Here is a 21,066-nt window from a genome sequence, read left to right as displayed (position 1 = left end):
GTTAAATTCTCCACAATTTCAGATTATATGGAAAGTGCTGCTTTTCTCCGTTACAGTCATTCCTGGGTTATAGTGACAGTGCAGAGAAGACAGAGCAGATTGGTCTTTCTCACGCTGGGGGCTTAAAGAGAGAGGCGCTGAAACAAAGCTTTTCAGGCAGTGGGTGAATACAATTGTATGAGGAATATAAAGTGTTCTCTGAACATTAAATTATGTAAACGTAAACGTCTCAGTATGAGCCTGAAAATGAGCATAAGTCAGCGCTGAAGTTTTTCTGGCTTCTCAGCTCTTAAAGTTGAATGAAGGTATTTCAGTTTTACTTTACTTCAGTTACTTGAAAATCATGAAAACGATTCTGATTTGATAAAACATCAAACACCATCCTCAGTTATTCAGGAAAGAGATTGTTATTGAATGTTTAAATGCACATTTTTAATATTTTGACAACCCCAGGTAAAATTTGAGGGTGGTCGCAGAAATTGCAGACACATATGTTAGACGTGGACAAATCAAACCAAAGCTAACTGCATGCACACCTCTAAAAGCAGAGGGTGTGGTACGCTGTACAGATTGTAAAGCCCCTTGAGGCAAATCTGTAAAGTGTGATATGTGCTGCCCTCATAAACAGTTATTTTCTCACCACCAAGTGCTTGTTTAACTATAATGTATATTATTAGTCAAATACTACCTCTGTGTGTTTTTTCTATCTTGCACCGACAGATACTTCAAACGGCATCTACTATGGCTTTTATAGTAAACTGCATCATATGAATGGCTGCACTCGAGCACAGCATATACAGCGTATGCGCTCATGTGTTCAGAAAACACACAGTGCACATTAAGTATGTGTGTATGTGTGTGTAAACAGCTGTTGGAAATGCCACGGAGAGCTGGCTTGCCGTGGGCCCTCTGCCATCGAAATGTCATGCTACATGGGGGAAAAAAAGCGGCGATACCTCATCCACCCACAGCCACACACACACACACACACACACCCGCCCAGCCGTCACATACTACATGCACAGTCCTGCCTGGCTATATGATAATGCCACACCGAGCCACAGACACATTCATCACGCCTGTTGTCATTAGAAACAAGCCTCATTATACCGAGCCTGTGATTTATGATTAATATTCACAAGGGGTGTGGCGCATCGTCAAGCCCCTCCAATCCATTGATTTCATTGAACAAGGAAAACAAAGAAGGCCAAGAAGATGGGGCTGTTGAGGGGGAAATATGTGTGTATGGGTGGGGTATGATATTAAGGCGGCAGGGGCATCCCAGTCATAGCGTGGGAAATGAGATGAAGGAAAAGGAAAGTAGAAAGGGGGATGTAGGGTGCCATATTCAAGGTCCCTATATTCCCCGGCGCTGTAAATTGTCTCTGGAACATTTTTTCTGTGGCTTCATTAGTAAGTGTCTTTTCAATATTTATGGCCGTGTTAATAAAACATCAATATGAGAGGCCTTTGTGGAGAGCTGCAGGCTGTTGGGTGCTGCAGTCTCGGGCTTTTCACTGATATTTGGATGATAAAGAGAGGTTCAGGTGAGTGCTATGCAGAGTGCGAGAAGTGACTAAGAGTGGGCTGACTCGGGTAGATCATGAGAAACAGATGGTGGATAGTTTTTAGACACGCGCTGCATCATGGAAAAGAAGTTTAGCTCATGTCTAAAGAAGGTGAAAACAGTATTTTCTGCTTTGATTGGTGGTGATTGCTGTGCTGATTGTGGGTGGATGTGTTTTTTTTTTATGGCAGTGGTGGCAGATGCTGATAAAGTGTTGTGGTGTTTGGGGTTCGGCCTCTCATGTTTTATTTATTGTCCTGAAAAATGACAGTAGAAGCAGGCCTCTGGAGCTGGGGTGAGCGCTCAGGGTCAGCGCAATCTTTCCACCCATTTTATGACGGCTGCAATTGAGGGATTACTTCATCCACAGAACGATCAGTTTTATATCAGTTATTCTCCCCATGTTATGTTGAATTTGTGAGGACAACTTTGTTTCTCTTGCATGTCTCAACGGTCAACGTACAATCCAAAAACAACAAACACTCTTGATGAATTTGAGTCATTTACAAATTGGCACCCAACTCAGGCAGTATAATCCAAGTCTCATTTATCCAGTTGTATGATCATCACTTCTCAAACACATACACTCTAACTAAAACCTTACTATTTAAAACACTTCTGCAGAAGCAGTCTCACACACTGACAAGTAGCGCATCAGCAACTAATTGGAATGCACGAGCAGAGTTCAAGCGCACATGCTTGCCAAGGCACAGTACTTGTATGCGTAAGAGTTGTGTGTCCTATCATTAAAAAGGCATTTGGCCTTTTGAATGATAGAACAGTCGTAGATTGACAGGAAGGATGGGAAAGAGATGGGGGATGACACACAGGATGGAATTGAACACGGGCTACCGCAAAGGACTCTATTACTCTACTCTCCTATACCCTCCTGAGACCTTGTGTCCTCATATGGGGACATCACATTTTGGGTTTACTGCACCTTATACTTCATTTTACTTAACTTGGACCTGTTGTCCTAATTCGTGGACACTTTTTGTGCAATCTACTGGTAGTAAGAGCACAATACACTAATCCATGTAAAAACAAAATGGTATCCATTTCTGCCAAGTCAATCTGCGGCCAATCCTGACAGAGAAGTGGACGAGGTCCAAAACCTGTTAAAATTCGATGGTAGAAACTTGTTTATTTATGATTAATAAAGTTTATCGTTTGATATGGAAACGAAATTGACCAATTTTAGCAACAGTAACAAGCTAAGATACTGTTAATTTGGGAATTACTTGTTTGAAGACACTGGGACTTTATTATCATCTCATTCGAGGATACTGGGACTTAATCGTCTCGTTTGAGGACACCGGGACTTAGATGTTGCTGACAGTGCTTAGTTTTTTATACTTATCAGGTCCAATTGATCTGAGAAAGCTAGGAGAAATTAAAAATGCGTACAAAACAAAAGTTCGGGTCTCAGGTCTCAACATAGTTTCAGTGTTGTTAAATGTGGACCCATTTTTACTCCTATTTATCAACAACGTTCATGAGTTTTTGGATTCATCATTCACTGTTAAGACACACAACAAGAGCAAAGTTTCCTTTAGCATTTCAAGGTTACACAGGATACATATTTGAGATACAAATGTTCATTTCTTTGATTAAGTGTTCTTTAATGTTGAAATTCATGATGAATTCAACTAGTCTTTTGATCATTCAGCTAATTATTAGTCTATTAAATGTCAAAATTAGTTCCTAGAGCCAAAAGTGATGTCTTGAATTACTCGTCTTGAGCACCAACAAGCCAAAACCCCAAGATATTCACCTGATATTAATATAAAACTGAGAGAAACAGTAAATCTGGGTGGACAGTGGTTGCACAGGGCAGTGTCCAGGTGTGTGTGAGTGTGTGTCCTGAAACAAGACAGCATTGCAATCAGTGAAGCAGTGACCACTAAATGTTTGGCATATTTTCTGGTTAATTGGCTTAAGTGTTTAGTCAATTATTGTACATTGTTGTCAATGAATTTCCTGTCAGTTTACTATTATTTCGGCACTTGTTACATGCACGTGTCCCAGTATGGATCCAAAGGCCCATTAAAGCCTGTGCCTGTCTGTGTTTGTGTATCCTAGAGCCCATTTACAGCTGGTATCAACATGCAAGTCTGCCAACTCCATCTATCTAATCCATTGCAGTGTGGGTAGAAGTGAGATGATGATAACAGTTATTAATACAATAAACGCAAAAGCTCACAATCAGATACTATTATCTAGATAACATTAAGATACAGATCACGTTAATATCAGGTGCAAATGGGGTCCCAATGTTTTGGTCTTATAATATTGATATCTATGACCCCTGTACACCCTGCTTTGAAATATCCAGTGTATCTAGATAGTCAGATCTAGATGCCACCATTGTCTAGAGGACAATCAGGATGCAGGGGCATAGTAAAGGCCGTGGGAGAGAACAGTGAAGGCGTCCTTTATATATATACATATATATATATCCATAAGCTTATCTAATAGCTGTTACCTCACTGGTGTGGAACAGTTGAGCGTGATTACATTTTTCCAACACTTGTATGTGGATTGAACATGTCATTGTATTTACACTTGTGTTCAGGGCTGACCCGAATGCTTCAAAGCTTTCAAGTTTCTGTCGTTGCCATGGTAATCAAGGTCTGAATAATTTCAATTTTTGTTTTGTTTTTTCAACGCTTAAATGGTGGAGGAAATTGAAAGGAGGTGGCAAGTGTCAGACACAAATGAGGCCAGTGTTCACAGCGCAGTCATCAACCTCCGCTTCAAGCACTGAATTGGCAGTCCGATAAGGAAATGAAACAGGAGAGAGAAATTGTGGACGGTCATCCACGGCTGCCAACTGTAGTGAAGCACTAACTTTGCTTTGGATCTTTGTAGTGAAGCACTTGCTTTGCATCTTTGCATCTAGTGATGCGTCCTAACATGCGGCATTTTGAGTTTGTGGTAATCCACAGCTGCCAACTGTAGTGAAGCACTCGCTTTGCATCTAGTGAGGCGTCCTAACCTGCGGCAGTTATTTATAACTTAGAACAACATTGCTTGCAATAGTCCACCTTACACCTCCTCTTCCTTCTCGTTGTTACGTATGCATTAATGCTAAGTCCTACTGAAGTTGGCTCAGGTGCAGATGGTTGATTATTTATTCATTCATTTTCCATAACCACTTAGGGCTAACACACAGAGACTGCATCATCAAATACCGTACCCTGCATGTATTTGGATTGTGGAAGAAAACCTTAGCACTCGGAGAAAAACCCACCTTGACATGAGGAGAACATGCAGACTCCACACAGCCAGCTGGTGGATTCAAACCCTGAACCTTCTTGCTCTGAGGCTACCGTGCCAACCACTGTACCACCATGCCGTTGATTCAAGCCAAAGCTTCAAAGCCCCAGAAATGGTATTCGGGACTTGTGTACTTGTGTTCAGTGTGGTCACGATTTGTCCCTGACCACCTTTTGGCTAATCGGATCATAATCCGTCTTCAGTGGTTGCATATAAACTTGTACGTTCAGTGTGTGTTATCTGATTGCAGTCCAAAATGCATTTTAGTGCGAGGTGTAGAGGGGGTCTGTATTTCTATCTGTGACCTTTACTCTTTACTTTCAAATGATTAATTCCACTCCAACGTGTGTCCATGTCGGTATCTGCACTGTGCACACCAAAGCACCTACATGTTGAAGATAGATCTGTATGGCAGTGATCAGAGGGGGCTCAGCACTCGGATGAACTCTCTCTGGCCTGCTTAGGTTCTCCCATCATCTCCTTTGTCTTCCCACCTTCTCTTCACATATTCTCCCTTTTTTTTTTTACCCGCTTTCCCCCCTCCATGTTTGTTATTATTCCCCTGCACCTCTCTTCTCTTAGCCTCCCCCTACCAGCCATTTCCCCATCTTCCCATTTCACTACTCTCTCTCCCATCCTGCTCTTTTTCTCTGCCCTCCCCTCTTTGCTTTCGGAGTATTCCCACCGCTGCTCCCCTCTCTCTTCTCCCCTCTGTTCCCCCTCCTCTCATCCAGTATGAATTGCTCTCTTAATCCTGTCAGGGTTAGGCTCCTGCTCATCCTCCCACAACTCCACATGTCCATCCTACCACCTCTCCTCCTCCTTCCACACTCAGCCTGGGATGGAGCTGCCTCTCCTCTCCGGGGAGACAGGGAGGGGAAGAGAGTTGTGGGAGCCAGGGCCAGGGATGGGCCCTGCCTGCCTGGGACACAGCTGTGAAGAACAGAGCTGTCTCTCCCTCTCTGTCTTTCTTTCTCCACACATCTGGTGCGTGGGGGGACTGGGCCATGTTTTGCTGTGTTGTTTTGTCCTTGGCTCAGCATGGTTGCCGGATTTTGGCCTGGCTACGCTGGAGTAGGTTTGGATTTGAGATGCGGATCGGCCCACTGCTGTACCCACACGGATGAGCCGGGCTCCTTTGGTGTAGTAAGCGATGGTTATTAAGCCGATAGAGTAATTATTAGCTGCAGTATTAGCGTGGGCCCGGTGCGGTTTTTTTTTTGGGCCGTTTCCCTCTGTAGTGTTCTTCAATGGCTGGCTCGGCAGTAGCAGGTGGAGTGTCGCACTCCTTGCATTATGTAACTCCACCCCAATTTAGATCTGACTTCAAATAAATGAAAATCAAGCTGCTGGTTGGCTCCTTTCCCCGCGGATATAAATAGCATTTTCAAATCTTATCTAGAAACAGTGTTGTAGAGGGGAGAGGCTTTGAAATGCAGCCCGACGATTAGGATCCCATTGTTCCGCTCCACACCCCCTCCATTCTCCCGGCTGCTTACAGTAAGCCTGAGGATCTGTGTGTATGTGCCTGAGTGTGTAGCCGTGCACATGTGTATGCATTCATCTGCATCACAGTGTGATTGAGATAGTGGCTAATGGTAAGATAGCATGTGCATGTGCGTAGTGTCGTGGGTTTAAGAGTTTGTGAGTAATTGGTGTGTGTGTGTGTGTGTGTGTGTTGCTGCTGGGTGTGTCTTTGATGATGGATGCTGTGCTTCTGCTGCTTACCCCACTGCTCCTCTCAGAATTAACAAGGTTGCTAAGATACAGTGGGCTTATATTAGATTAGGTTATCTGCTGTTATTGCTGTTACTATATTTTACCCAGCACCGTGAAGCCTTTATTAATTTGGAAATTTACCCTGCCATGGAATGAAGATGCTGGTATTTGTGCACCACAGCTCCTCTCCTCTCCTCTTCTGGCTGCGAGGGGGTTGTAGTCCCGAAAGCCCCCTAGTCAGATGTCTACCCCACCCCGTTACAATCTGGAGGCGGGTCCATACCTCTATTCATCATTAAGCCCATTTAATCCGAGGCCTGGGGCCCAGTGTTTCCATTTGACACAGAACAAGCCAGTAAAATAGGAGACAGGAGGCAGTGATATCACTTTGGTCGAGGCTCATTGGTGTGCAGAGGTGTTGTCCCTCCCACCAGCAGATGTCAGCCCAATCCAGTGTTTGACCTCCATAGTAGCTTCTCCAAGGCTGGAGGGCCATTGTTAGCGGGTAAAAAACAGGAAATAATAGAGATGCCAAGTGGGCTGTACAGACGAAGAAGGTGATCGGCTGCTATTCCTCCACTGGTGGATTCACACATTTTCCTACACACATAGGACATAGATGTGTCCATCAATTTTTGGACAAAATGAAATCTTAATCGATATTCTAACTGGCAAAAACATGTTGATGAACACTTGTATCCCAAACATCCAGACTCACCTGTGCATGTCTTTTAAGAACAGCAGGCTACAGCGCTGTAATGATGGATAAGAGCTGTCATAATTGGACCGGAAGCAGACTTTGGCACAAGCAACTTTGTCTTGCGCTGTGATTTGTAGCGCGTGGTGTGTAAAATTGCTGATCCATGGCAAGGTGTCCAAGGCTGTGTGTGTGTGTGTGTGTATAGGTGTGTTTATGTACCTGGAAAGAAGTGTATCAGTCTATATTTGTTGTGTGACATTTCTTTATATACGTGTGAATGCATGCACACACACAGTGCGTGTGAGCTGTGTGTGTGTTAGAGAGTGTGAGAGGACCTGCTATAAGGGAAAACCCCATTAGTGTGGGATCCCAGGGAGATAATGAGCGCTGACTGCTTTATGTCCTGGAAATGATTGAGTGTAACACAGTCGCAGTTTATGAATCTGCTACAGGCTAACAGACTGACAGCACCTAGCCTGCTAGCTAACCTTGAGTAGCTGAAACAGAAGAAGACGCCTAGCCTGTACGCTAACTGCACTTCGACTGTTGGCCAGACTTCCTGTCTGTGGGACAGACTGCTTCCATCTTGCCTGTACGACAGACTGTAGTTGTCGTAATTCCACATAATGTGTGTGGACGAGTAAGTGACTGATGTATCCTAGATTAGCAAGAATTAGGAGACTTGAGCTTATTGGCCAAACGTAACCGGCACAAATGAACTGTGGCTCTTCAGACTGTCCAACAGACCAGACCGGCACACATACGTGTCAATGCCACGCTCTTTTTGGGGAGATAGAAAACTGAAGATAGCATTATAATTTGGACACATTTGTATACATTTATGTCTTGTTAAGCAAATGTTTGTTTTAATGACATGTCTATTAATTACTTTGTGACCTTGCTTAACCCTGAGTGTATGTGATACCTCAGGCATATGCACGTGCCTCTCACAGTAACCCATGTTTCCCATACATTGATTTATTTACTCTTATTACATTGTGCAGCTGCACACAGCTCATTCACTCAGCCCCTCCTTGCCCTACTCTCTGTTTATCAGAGCACAAATGAGACAAGAATTAGCAAGCTAGCATTAGCCACCCCACCATCTCTTTGCCTTGGTCCCCGCTGTTGTACTGTTTCACTGGGAGGAGAGCGAGCAGCAACCCCCCAGAGTAGGCTGGTGGCCAGCAGCGGCACCAGGTCTAACCTTTGCAAAGGCAGCAACAGAAAGTTTGCTGATCCAGAGGTAGGGTTGTCACGATACTAAAATTTCAAACTCGATATCGATACCCAGGAAAATATTCAATACTCGATACCATTTTCGATACAGCAGCAAAAAATTAAGAGGCATGTCATTTTTTAAATAAAGATCAGAACAGTAACATCAATGATAACAACAAAAAATCCCCCCAAAATAAATAACAACCAGAAACAAGATCTGTCCATACAAATGTATTTATCTACAGCCCTGTTTATTTTCTGTGCTGCTGGTGAATTGGCACCATATTTTCGTTGCTGATCAAATAGAGTTGGTAGTTTAGGCTCAGGATGCTCCTGTTTCTACCTCACTAGGTAGATCAGAGAACCAGGGGTTACGGGAGAATCCGAACATTTTTTCAGCTTCAATCTGTGACTTTACAGTTAACATAACTGTTAATGTTTTTTTCTTTTAGCTGGCATTTAACACCTTGCCTGGGGACTGCAGTTGGAAACTAGCTACTCAGCTAAAACTGGCACATTTACAGAAATATTCATTAATGTGCACTGTCCATGTACAAATAAATAAATAAATGAAATGAAAATGAAACTTTTCAGACACACATAATTGTGTTGTCCTGTTAAACTAACATTGTCTATTAATGTTACAGACGGGCATGACTGATAAAGTTTTCTGCTTAGCTCCCACATTAACGTTAGAAGTAATATTTTAGTTTGATGCTGGCGACACCAGCTGCTCAGCTGCTAGTGAGGGGAGGGCTGTACCTGCCGTCTGCAGCGTGCTGTGTTCACTTCACTCAATATTTCCAAAGAGCACTTTTTCCTTTATCATTTTTGACCAAAACTGGCTGCTCTGATCCTCCTGCAGCCACACTGGCCATATTACAGCAACAGAAATGTGTGCATGCATGCACAGCGACGACAACAAGCCGGGTTGCAGCGAGGGCTCTGTGCCTGCCAGACGCTGCCTGCACAGCGTGTGTCCGTCTGACCCGTCACATGCACCCGACAGGCGCTGAGGTGGCGTGCACTGTTAGTATCGATATTTTTCAGAGTATCGATACTTTTGACAGCCCTGTCTGGTGGGTATTCAGGGCTTTTTAGTCTCCTGGAGCTGGGGTTTGCACAGGCTGGAATCATGTAGCTGTGGCCTCTGACTTGAAGAGCTGTGGCCTGCTCTCCTCCTGGCAAGGTGGGCTGAAGCGGCAGGAAGTGAGGTAGACAACACACTGTGGTTCGAGGTTTTAGCTACAGTAAAGTTAGCTACATAAATGTGAAAATGAAGCCGCAGCTGTGAGCTTGGCTCTGGCTAGCAGAAGGCTAAACTATAAGCAACATTTGCTCTCAATCTGTGAAACGTTTTGCTGATGCAGACAAGTTTTATTTTGTGTATTGTCAGACTCTCTTTTTGATATGTGCGTCTTCTTTTTGGCTGACTTGGCAGTGTAGTAGTGATGCGTGGATCAGGGATTTTTAAAACCTGCACCAACCTGGCTCATTATGAGAGCCAATCCACTCTGCCCAACCTGCAAACAATTGTTTTAATCACTCACCTGAACCTGACCCACAAAACACAGTTTAAAGTTTCTGGTATTGACCATCGCTAATTACAACCTTCTTCCTGTTGGCTATATTTTATGTCATTTTGCATAATTATCACAGTAAAAAAACTTGTGTTTTCTGTTTAAAATGTACAAATGTAGAAGACAGCAAATACTCAGAGGGTCACCCTGCATCATAACAGTGTAGGCAGTTGTTGCCAATGCTGGAATAGCAACTTTCTCTGCAGGATTCTCCACCATTGACTCAGGCTTTCACCAAAGGGACGTGAACGCTCATCTGCATTTGTAGAACAGCCAAAAGAAATGCGTCTCTCTGGAATGACCTGTGATTGGCCAAAGTCTCTCTTCAAAGCCTAGATTTTCTAAAGCTTGAAAACAGAGCCAAGCAGAGGTGCGGAAGTCTCTGTTTTTTCTAAGTTCAAAAGTTATTATTGGATTTTTGCCCAGTAATGCCAAAATGAAAATGCCTACCACAGCTCTAAGTTTATGAATTTCATTGTGTTGCAGAAGTCCCACCTCCTGACAACAACATACGTTTTGCTCAGAAAATACATGAAGGCACTTGCCAAAAAAATTTTCAGCAACAGCAGATTTTGAAAATACTCCATTACATGTAGGCTACAAGTTCTGCATTAACTTACTTTAAGGGATAGTTCAGTGGGGTTGTATGGGGTACTAATCCATAAGCAGACTGGAGTCCAACATGGAAGCTAAGCAATCTACTGCTGTAGAGGGGTCAACAACCAAACATATTGTAGCCACCTAAAAATATCTAGATCATATAAGTGTAAGCTAAATGGAGAGTATTTTCACTGCTACACCTTAATGTCCTATTGACCTTAATGATTTCCAACGGGGAAATGAAGCCGTTTTCGCTCTCTTCAAAGCCAGACTCCATTGAGAAAAACAATGATTTAACATTGCTGAACACAGGAGCTGCTGGTCTACTGCTGCTTCAATCAGTTAGTTTGTTTGTGTTATTGTGCGACTTTGGCGTCGAAAAGGATTAGTTCGGATTCACCAAAGTCACACAATAACACCAACTAACTCACTGATTGAAGCAGTGGTAGACCAGCAGCTCCCATGTTTTTCGTGCTAAAATAACTGTTTTTGTCAATGGAGTCTGGTGGCTTTGACAAGAGTACAGATGGGAAACTGAAGCTGTTAACGGTTTTCCCAGCCTGCTTCTCCAAACTGGAGGCATGCTGACAGACATCTACTATACATAAAACACTAACTACGGATAAGTGTCCCATACAAACCCACTTTAAAAGGTCAGAACTATCCCTTTAAGTTAAGTATGCAAGTAATATCAGCAAAATGTACTGAAGTTTAAAAAGTGAAAGTACTGTCTCTGTTATTGTTTTACTGTTATGTTTTTGGACTAATGGTACTGGTGCAAAAAATTCTATTACGTTGCATTTAAGGTTGCTCTAATTGGGTAGTTTAACCTACAGCAACACATCTTAACAAGAAAGTCATTCGTTTGCAGTGTTGCTGTCCTGTGAGAACCACGCATCACAAATAAGACACTCATGGTGTCAGAAAAACAGCATTTTTCAGCTTTGTGACGGTGCATTTTCCAGCTGATCCAAGAGGGTTTTTAAAGAGTTTATTTAGCTTAAGAAGTAGGAGAATTTTCTCAACTTCCAAAGGAACACTTAATCCCTCAGTTTATCAGAAAACTTTAAATTGACCAAATTTGGAGATAGAGTTTTTACTGGATAGAAAATGTAAAAAAAAAAAATGTAATCTGAAAAAGTAACTAAAGCTGTCAGACAAATGTAGTGGAGTTGAGAGTACAAGATTTGCCTGTAGAAATAAGAAGTTTCTAAATACAAATTTGAGGTATTTGTACTTGAGTATAGTACTTGGGTAAATGTACTTGCTTATGTGCAACTACTGCATTTTTCCTTATGATCTTTGTAAAAAGACAGACAGACTTACAATGCATCAGTTTCAGTTGTATTGTGCACACATACACAAATACACTGTATTACCTCCAGAGGATCCAGGAAACAGAGCGTCAGAATACTTTTCCCATTCCTCCTTGCTTTCCTTTTAAGCAATAATTCTTTCCGTGTTATTCCATTTATTTTCGCACCATATTGACGTTTTCCCTCCCTGATCACTTCTCTTTGGTCTCTTGATGTCTTCCCCTGTGTTTCGATCTCTGCTGCTCTGCTGTGGCTTAGCGATTAACCCTTAAAGAGTGCGCACAAGTGTTTGTGTTTGGGTGTGCACATCTAGATCCCATGTGTGAGCGGTGTTGCCCTGCATTAGGCTTCTGAAGCACAGGCCTCCTGCTCTCCTCCCACTGCTGTAGCCTGGGGACATCCAGGCTTCTGCACTCACACACACTCACAGGTGGAGGCAAATATGAGATGATAGGAGTCGATACAGGCATAGGCACCAGAAGATAGATATCAAATTGGAAAATTATTACAATTACAGAGATGCCTATATGGATAAATACAGTTTGGTTTAAGACATCAAGATACTCAGTCTCAAACACGAAAAGTCAGTCGTCAATTATTTTTTTTAATTCTCAATTATTTTCTTGCTGTTATTAATTATGTTACCTTTTTGGATTTTCACAATTGTAATGATCATTTTCCTTTTTTAAATTTATACTGAGGCACTGTTTTTGAAAAGTGCAAGATTGTCATTGTTAGTCTGAGTGTGTCTTTATTTGACCTTTACAACAGTAGTTTGACAAAAATAACACAAATTACACACACAAATTAAAGCTATAAAAATGCACAAAAGAAACCCAACCAAAAATAGAAATAAACTCCCCAGAAACACTGGAAAGTCAGATGTGAAAAGTGAATGCACTGGCTTAAAAAGAAATTGCTTGCCAAGTATTGAGATTCCTCTTGCCTTCAGTTGGGATCTATTATGCTTTTACTTATTTCTTTTGATATATTCATAATGTTATAATGTTGAATGCTCATTTTAAATGTGGCCTAAGTTTCAAATAATGAGATAAAGGTATGTAAAAAGAATCCCTGTTAGCACCTCAGGCCTCCAACCTTTCTTTTTCTTTGACTTCTTTCTGTCACGAAATGACTCATTTCACTAGTATGTTCAATCAGCCCAGTAACATTTAGAAAGTCTAGAAGAGCTGCATCATTACATCAGTTTTTCCGCATTCAAGTTTGCGGAGTGCTTAATGGGAAGTAGCCGGCTCGGGCATCAGAGGTCTCAAAAACACTTGGGGTCTCATTTATAAACATTGCATACGCACAAAACAAGACCTGGAAGAAGCATACAGCACTTCCCATGGAAAAGTTGTGAACTATAAAACAGACTTGATTGGACAGACTTTGACCTATGCTTACGAACAATGCGTAGATGGGAAATTGGCGATGCACATGGTGAGGTGGAAGCCTGATTGTAGAAATTGTCCAATAACTTTTGGTGCATGCCATTTTTAGCTTTTGTCTGTACGTACATTTTTAGTATGGATCCTACACACTGTTTTATAAATGAGACCCCTGCTCTGTGAACCCAATAATGTGGAAGTAGCGCCGATCATATGGGTTATTTTATACCATGGAAATAGAGCTTTTTTGGCTTCACGCGCCACTGAGCAACTTCCATAGGAATCAACAGCATCCCACCTCAAATGCTGTATCCAGATATTGCAATGCATCCATGGGATACAAGGATGTAATCGTGCAGCTCTTTTAAAATGTTATCTCACCGAATGGATCAAATCCTTATAGTAGGGGTTGTGACCACTGATTTACAGGCATCTCTTTCACAATGCAAGTCTATGGGAAAAAGTCCTTTTGGGCCCCATGGCGTCACATGACAGACCCAGACAGAATAATTCCACCTTTGGCCACTTTTTAAAAAAAGGGGGTTCAAAGCCAAATGCTGTTCACGGTGGTTTGATACAGCAGGCGCGGAAACGTTGACCAATCAGAGCAGACTACAGATGCTTAAAGCGACAGGCGTTAAAACTGAGCTTTACAGACTAAGGTTGGATACAGGTGTTCCAGCACAGACAGTCTGAGGAAAATAAAGTGTTTTTTGAGTACAGCAGGCAAATTCACTCTGGTGTATACCCAAAATATAAGTCTGCACCTAAAAATGAACATGTGGTCCCCTTTAAGTGTTTGACCTTAGAATAGCCGGATAATATACTGGTAGTATGAACCAGTCTCAGCTCTGACATCTGTCTGTCTGGCCTTAGCTGTCTGTCCTTTGGTCGCTGTCCAGCCATGTAGAAGCATTGACCTTTAGCTCGCTGTGTACTGTATGCACCGTGGGGAATAGCGCCCTCTGGGGTGGGATGGGGTCACTGCATTGCATCTTCACTTTCACCGTGACCTCGGAGTAGAGCGGCTGCTCAGGGATAAGGTTTGACTCTGAACTGTTCGGAGGGTTGGAGGGAAAGCTAAGTGGACATCTGTTGTAATGATTAAATCCCTGGTTTCTCCCACATTGCGGATTTTAGGACGGACTCCAGAGATGATGCAGTGCACGGGGACAGGCGATGAAAGCTATGCTGCAGATTCACCTGAAGAAAGGTGCATGGGTGGAGCTCGGGAGGCGGGAGGGGAGCAGGCGTCATGAATTCTTGTGCACCTTTCCCCCCACCTCCCCTCTCGCTCCTCTTCCTCCATCCTCCCTCCTGCCTCTCTCTTCCCCCTTCTCTTTCCCTGTCTTCAGCTCTTGCACAGGATCACATTAATATTCCTTTGAAGCCTGTTTCAACTGCAGCCAGATCCCCCTCTCTTCCACTCTCACTCCTTCTCTCCCTCTTTTTGGTTTCCCCCCCTTTTCTCCCTCTCGCTTTCGGATTCTTCTCCGTGCCATTGTTTTGCAGAGGGGGATCGCTTTCCCACCATTTCCACTAACCTGGTGCAGCAGGGAGGGGCAGTTTTATTACCTTCACTCAGGAGTTCCCCTTGTTGCACACATGCACACACACATGTGCGGGTACACACACATAGAGGGGTGGTGGGTACCGATGCCTTTGACAGAGCGTGTTGATTGGTTCAGAATGGTTGCTGCCTCTTGTAGGAGAGTGGAACGGCTATTTTTAGATCAAGGGGTAGCTGGGAGAGAAAGACTGAGGAGGGCTCTGTGTGTGTGTATGTGCGTGCGTGTATGTGTGTGTGTGTGTGTGTGTAAGGCATACTGCAGTCTTGAAGGAAGTTCCCTCTTCACGCGCATACACACAAACACACACATGCACTTATGCAGCAGTGCCCCTCTAAAGCCAGGGTGGTGTGTATTCCATGTGCTTGCTCCCCTTTTTCTCTCCTCCCTCAACCTTTTTTTTCTCGCTGTATCTCACCCCCCTCCTTCCCTCTCTCCCTCCCTCCCGCAGTCTTTCTGTCTCTCTTGTTTCTCCCTCTCTTTCTGAGCTGGCTCGGTGTGCAAATGTCAGCACTCTCCCATTTATTTGCCAGAGCCCAGAGCAACGTCCTGCACCCTCTGTTTACCTCTGTCTCCACAGCGCTGCCCCATCGCCGCTGCTTCTCTCCTCATCAACCCCCCCCCCTTCAAAAAATCCCTTCCATCCTACTTCCTCTTCTCCACCCCAATCTCCCATTTTCATCACCACCATCCCTCACTCTCATCCCTCCATCCTCCAGCTCTGTTGCATTCCTTTCCTTCCCCCCTTTGCCATCCCACTTCCATTTTTTACACCATTCTTGCTTCACCCATCCTCTCACCCCATCCCTCCGCCCCTCCTCTCGTTCATGGATCATGGCACTTCATTGGAGTAACATCATGACATTTCCAGTCTTGTCTACAACTAGCGCGTCAAGTTTTTTTGGATTAAATCCACTGCACCACAACCGCCGCCGCCACCATCATCATCATCCCGCCCTCCGGTGGTGCTTGGTTTTGCATCTATTTTAAGACACGAGCGTGTCCGTTCACGTTTGGCCCCGTCAGATCACAAAACACCTTGTCCCTCTCTTCATCCTCCTCGTCTGTCTCTTTCTGTCTCCTCTCACTTTTTCCTCTCCCCATGCCTTCCTCCCTGTCTCACTCTATCCGTCACTCTATCCGTCTGTGATCACCGTGATGACTCATGTGGCTCGCACCTGCTCTGCAGTCGAGGGGCTGCCGTGGTTGCATGAGGAGAGGTTGGAGACGGTGAAGGTGTGGCTTCGCGTCAGCTCAGTATGATCACAAAGGGTGGAGGGTGAAGGTGATGTCAGTGTCAGTGTTTGCTTTAGTCTTGTAGTGACCGTATTTGGTTTGCAACATACATTTGGAGGAACAGTGATACAGGTGACAATGTAGCAGTTACACCAGACATGATTTTTACATACAGGTACAGGTAAACCAGCTTTATGATACATAGCATCCTATCCTCCTTAATTCAGACACAATGGATGAGCCCTGAATGTCCAAACACAGGTGTAGATGTTGGATCAAAATGTAAGAATGAATTCAGGAGCAGCACAGATCTACTCAGAGGTGTGCTTGGTTGTGCTTCGCCTAGTTTTCATCATCAGATCAGAGGAAGATAATTTTGGTGTGTTTCGTCACTTTCTTCATCTGATGATCAGTTCAGTCTCTCACCTTGAGTAATCACACGTGGCCAACCATGACACAGTTTTCAAAATTAGAAAATAGTAATTCTTGTTCTTGCAAACTGTGAGCTGGCATGAGAGTAAAGGATTTTTGGGGAAATGGATTTCAGTTTTTGGATGGCTTGATAACTTTTCCCTTTTAATAGCCGTATTTATAAGCATCATTTACTGCTTTGACAGTTCCTGTGATGCAGCAATGGCCGTTTGTGCCAAAGTCCTTGCTTATGAATTAGAGTGCCAGTCTAACTTTCCTCTGTCTCTCTTTGTCCATCCAGTGAGCGACAGCTGTTTTCGGAACCTTGCAGAGGACCGCAGTGGCGTCAACCTCAAAGATCTCGTCCATGATCCCTCCCTGTGAGTACTGGCCTCTTCATGAAAATTCAACCCACAGAAATGACGGCAGAAAACCTTCACGCACACAATCGTTAATTCCAGACTTAAGTCCTTTAAGTAACCTTAAATCCACGACACAAAAAATTATGCACAGGCTCTCTGTATGTGTGTGTATGTGTGTGTGTGTGTGAGTCGTTTTCTTTTTGTGCAACCAAGAAACTAAAAATATCTCTTCAACACAACATGTCGGGGCTCGGTGTCGCCCTATGGAGAGAAATTCCCAGCATGCATGGCAACAACAAAAGAGCTGCGGCACTCTTCTGTTTAAGGATGACTCTCAGTAGCGGGGAGAAGTCATTATTTGCTCAAAGAAGCTAAAGGAGGTGAAATCAACACTTGTTTCCATTAACAGGGATGTGATCAGTGACAAAAGAGCGCATAGAACGCTAAGGAAAACAGTAATTTCCATCATTACTGATCTTTAAGTGTACGTCCAAAGAGAGTCAAATCCTGAATCCTGGGCCAAATGCATTAAAATATTGTTTTTGCGTCTTTCAGGTGGTTTAAAAGGAGCATCTCATTTGACTTATCACTGGTGTAGATAACTGTAGTAGTGGTTTAAGGGTTTTCTTCTAGCTCGTGACAATGAATGTCTCTTTTATAGATTCTTTAACTTTAAAACAAACCGCAATATCACAAAGAGTGTGAAGGTGATAAAAATGACATGATATTTGTTGAAGCAAACATTCTCCTATGTAATAAGAAACAACACATAGCCAAAAGTATGTGGACATTACATCTGTATGTGATTGCTGCATTCCAAAACCACATGCATTACCAGCTGTCTTAACAGCCTCCACTCCTTTAGGAAGGCTCTCCTCAAGATATTGGGATCTGACTGCAGGGATTTGCTCCCATACAGCCACAAGAGCATTAGTGAGGTTGGGTACTGATGTTGGGCGATAAGGAACTGGCTCACAGTTACAGCTCATCCCAGAGGTGGCATTTGATATGGATGAGGTCATGGCCTTGTGCAGGCCATGCAGGTTCTTCTACAGCCAAACTGATAACTACTCCTTTATGGACTTCGTCTTGCGGACCAGGGCATTGTCATGTTAAATCAGGAGAGTGAAAGGTTTCTTTCTAATCTGTTGCCACAAAGCTGGAAAGCTGGAAAGCTGGAAGTGTACTAACATTTAATTAGTCTTATGTTGTAGCCATTGAACTAGAATGAGAGTAGAGTGGACGTTCCAGTTCAAAACAAAAGTAGGTTCATCAGACCGGCAGCCATTTTTATGTATATCATTGCCATTACTAAGAGTTGTGACTGTTGTAGTGAGCTAGCTTTTGCATAAACCAGCTTACGGCAAGTAGCAAAGTCACTGAGGTAAGGTGTTGCAGTAACGGCCAAACAAGCAATGGAGTAGCACAGAGTATGGACAGTCGTTTTTTTTGTGCACTGTCTCTGATTATAGGCCCAGGCTACATCACGAGTATCAGAATGAAAGCTTAATGACTTAAAAAGTAGGTATTATTTAAACCATCAATTTATGTTTAAATTAATTTTGTTATTACAATCAGACAAGCCAAAAGTTATTCATGAACTACATCCTTTTTTGAAGTATGTCCTTTGTTTATTTAAGTAACATTTGTTATACTTTAGCCACGCTGTGTTCTATTGTTTTGTCATTGTAGGTAATGTTTGGACTCTATACCATGTGATATGGTCGTGAGTCAAATATGTGAGGTGAAATGAAAAAGAGACAAAATGAAAAGGCTGGCTTGTACCCTTTTTCCAACAAAATTAGCACCTGTATGCAGGTTATTTAAACGTGGGAAAATCTACTAAAAATAGGCGATGGACTCTTTTTCCATCGCCAGTAGACTTAAGTCATGTACATGGCTCTGCAGACAGTAGATGAGTATGCATGTCTGGTTTTTTTTTTTCTGTTTTTTTATACTGGTGCGTCACGTTTAATGTCACGGACAAGCTGGAAACGGGTTACTAAATGAATGGTTACTGAATGATGTTCAAGCTTGGACGGAGACGGATGGTATTTTGTGGCACTATGTCATCTCATCAAGCCTGCAAAAGGGGCAAAATTATGCCAATAAATACCTGGGGCTACTGTAGAGTCATTTGTCCCGAGAGTGAATGCCAATTGTAACCTGTCACATTAAATTCAAAAGCAAGCTCTTGGCAGGTGGGAGTGGGCTTTTGTACATAGGGAAAAAGGTTTACGTGTGTACGGTAGACGAAAGTAGACGCACTTTATAGCTCTTCCGACATTAGCTGTCACTGTTACAACAGTCGCCATTTCCTTTTGAGCCAGTCAAATGACTACAGCAAACAGTCCGGTGTCCATTTAACTCTAATTCTGTTTCTATGGTTGTAGCGTGATTACCTCAAATAGAACAAAGAGGTCTAGCCCAGACCAGCTCCAGAGGTATGCCTGTGTCCATATACTTTTTCCCCTAAACTGAATAGCAGTCCACAGCAGAAAAGTTCACATTTGTGTCAGATTTTTTGGTGGAGTTCAATTCCAACATTCAATAACAAACTGCACATATCACACGCTGCCTTTCCCGTCAGTCTGTGTCTCGAACACCACGATCTGTGACCCCCAACATGCAGCCTCAGACACGCTTCTCTAGCCGTCCAAATCATTCTCCACACAGCCATTGATTCGCTGGAGCTCCCCTGCTCCTCTGTCACAGTATCACACCAGTCAATATCACTGGAGTGTCACCAGTTCTCCCCGCTACGGGACCCTGGACTGATCCATGCTTGTCACGTCCTTTACGGTATGTTTATTTTGAGGCCGACGTGTAATGTGTGTGTCAAGTCTGTGCGACAGAGAGAGGGAGTGAGAGGAGGCTTGTGCCATGTCATGTGCGTCACGCTAGACAGAGTGCCAGAGAGTGATTAGTGATCCATCGTATGCTTATTTGTACAGTACGAACACTAGGGGACATTTGGTGTAGTATTGTTCTGGGAGGGTTTGTGAATCTGTCTGTACACACATGAACAGGCTTTAATCCATGTATGTGTGTTTTGTTTTATGGCTGTGAGAACCAAAACAGACCAGCATTGATTTGAAGTAATTTTCCAACTTGTGAATTACATAATAATGGCTTTTTGTTATTAACACATGTAGTTGTGCTTGTGTATAGTATGCTCTACACAGATATTTTCCGAAACTGTGTACGTGTTGCCACTCTGTATGTAAATACTGTTTATGTGCCATCTTAAATACACTGTAAGACAAACATAATGCTACCCAGATTATTTTTTCATCATCAGGAGGAACGTTTTAATGCAAGAATCTGCTGTTGCAAAATATTTGTATTGAACCTTTCAGGCAATATTCATACACAATTTTTTTTGTAATTTTTGGCATATACCACATGATTAACAGAGTTTATGTTTCAGCAACTCAAAGTACTTGGTTTTGATTAAATATTTAAAGAGTCAATGCTGACTTGAAGCACAAAACAGGATGCATTTACTTTTTTTTTTTTTTTTTTCAAGGGATTATCTCTCAACCTAAATTTAACCCAGTGGTGTCAGACCCTTTGTACAGCCACCACCCACCCTACCAACTTCCTTGACTCATGTGCGGTATAAGAACACTTCTTTCCAGTGAATATAATCCAGGTGGTGATTTAGTTCCCTTTGTAGTTTGGTACTTCCTATTCAGTCGCAGTGTTACTGCGACTGTCGCAGGAGGGTTACTTTTAAAACATATGCTTGCCTTAAAATGTGATTTGTAACATATTCCATGAGATTATGCAAACTAAGTTGTCTGTGGCTCAGAGGTAGAGCAAGTCGTCCACTAATCAGAAGACCGGTGGTTCGATCCCCAGCTCTTCCAGTCCCTATGTCAAAGTATTCTTGGGCAAGATTCTGAACCCTTATAGCTCCCGATGGCTGCTCCATTGGTGTGTTGGAGCGTGTGAATGGTTACTGAGTTGCAGGTGGCATCTTGTATGGTAGCCTCGGTCACCAGTGTGTGAATGTGTGAATGTGACTCATAGTGTAAAAACGCTTCGGGTGGTCGGACGACTAGAAAAAGCACTACAAGTGCAGTCCTTTTAACATTCACCATAAGTAACGTG

At 43.1% G+C, this 21,066-nt stretch overlaps 1 protein-coding gene across 9 annotated transcripts in view; it reads left to right on the top strand.

The window, feature by feature from the left end:
- gphnb (gephyrin b) overlaps positions 1-21,066 on the top strand; it is a 163,364-nt gene that overhangs the window by 32,351 nt on the left and 109,947 nt on the right. For 8 of the 9 annotated variants that reach the window (XM_049590266.1, XM_049590269.1, XM_049590267.1 and 5 more), the window contains exon 2: positions 16,890-16,968. In XM_049590266.1, coding sequence (XP_049446223.1) covers positions 16,890-16,968 — 79 coding nt within the window. Of the gene's footprint in view, positions 1-14,537; positions 14,587-16,889; positions 16,969-21,066 lie in introns of those variants that run through there. The other variant, XM_049590265.1, reaches the window with a different exon arrangement.

The sequence above is a fragment of the Epinephelus fuscoguttatus genome, linkage group LG11 (genome assembly GCF_011397635.1).
Source record: "Epinephelus fuscoguttatus linkage group LG11, E.fuscoguttatus.final_Chr_v1".
Taxonomy (NCBI): Eukaryota; Metazoa; Chordata; class Actinopteri; order Perciformes; family Serranidae; genus Epinephelus; species Epinephelus fuscoguttatus.
The sequence above is the reverse complement of the archived record's forward strand: the minus strand, read 5'-3'. Positions and strand labels throughout refer to the sequence as shown.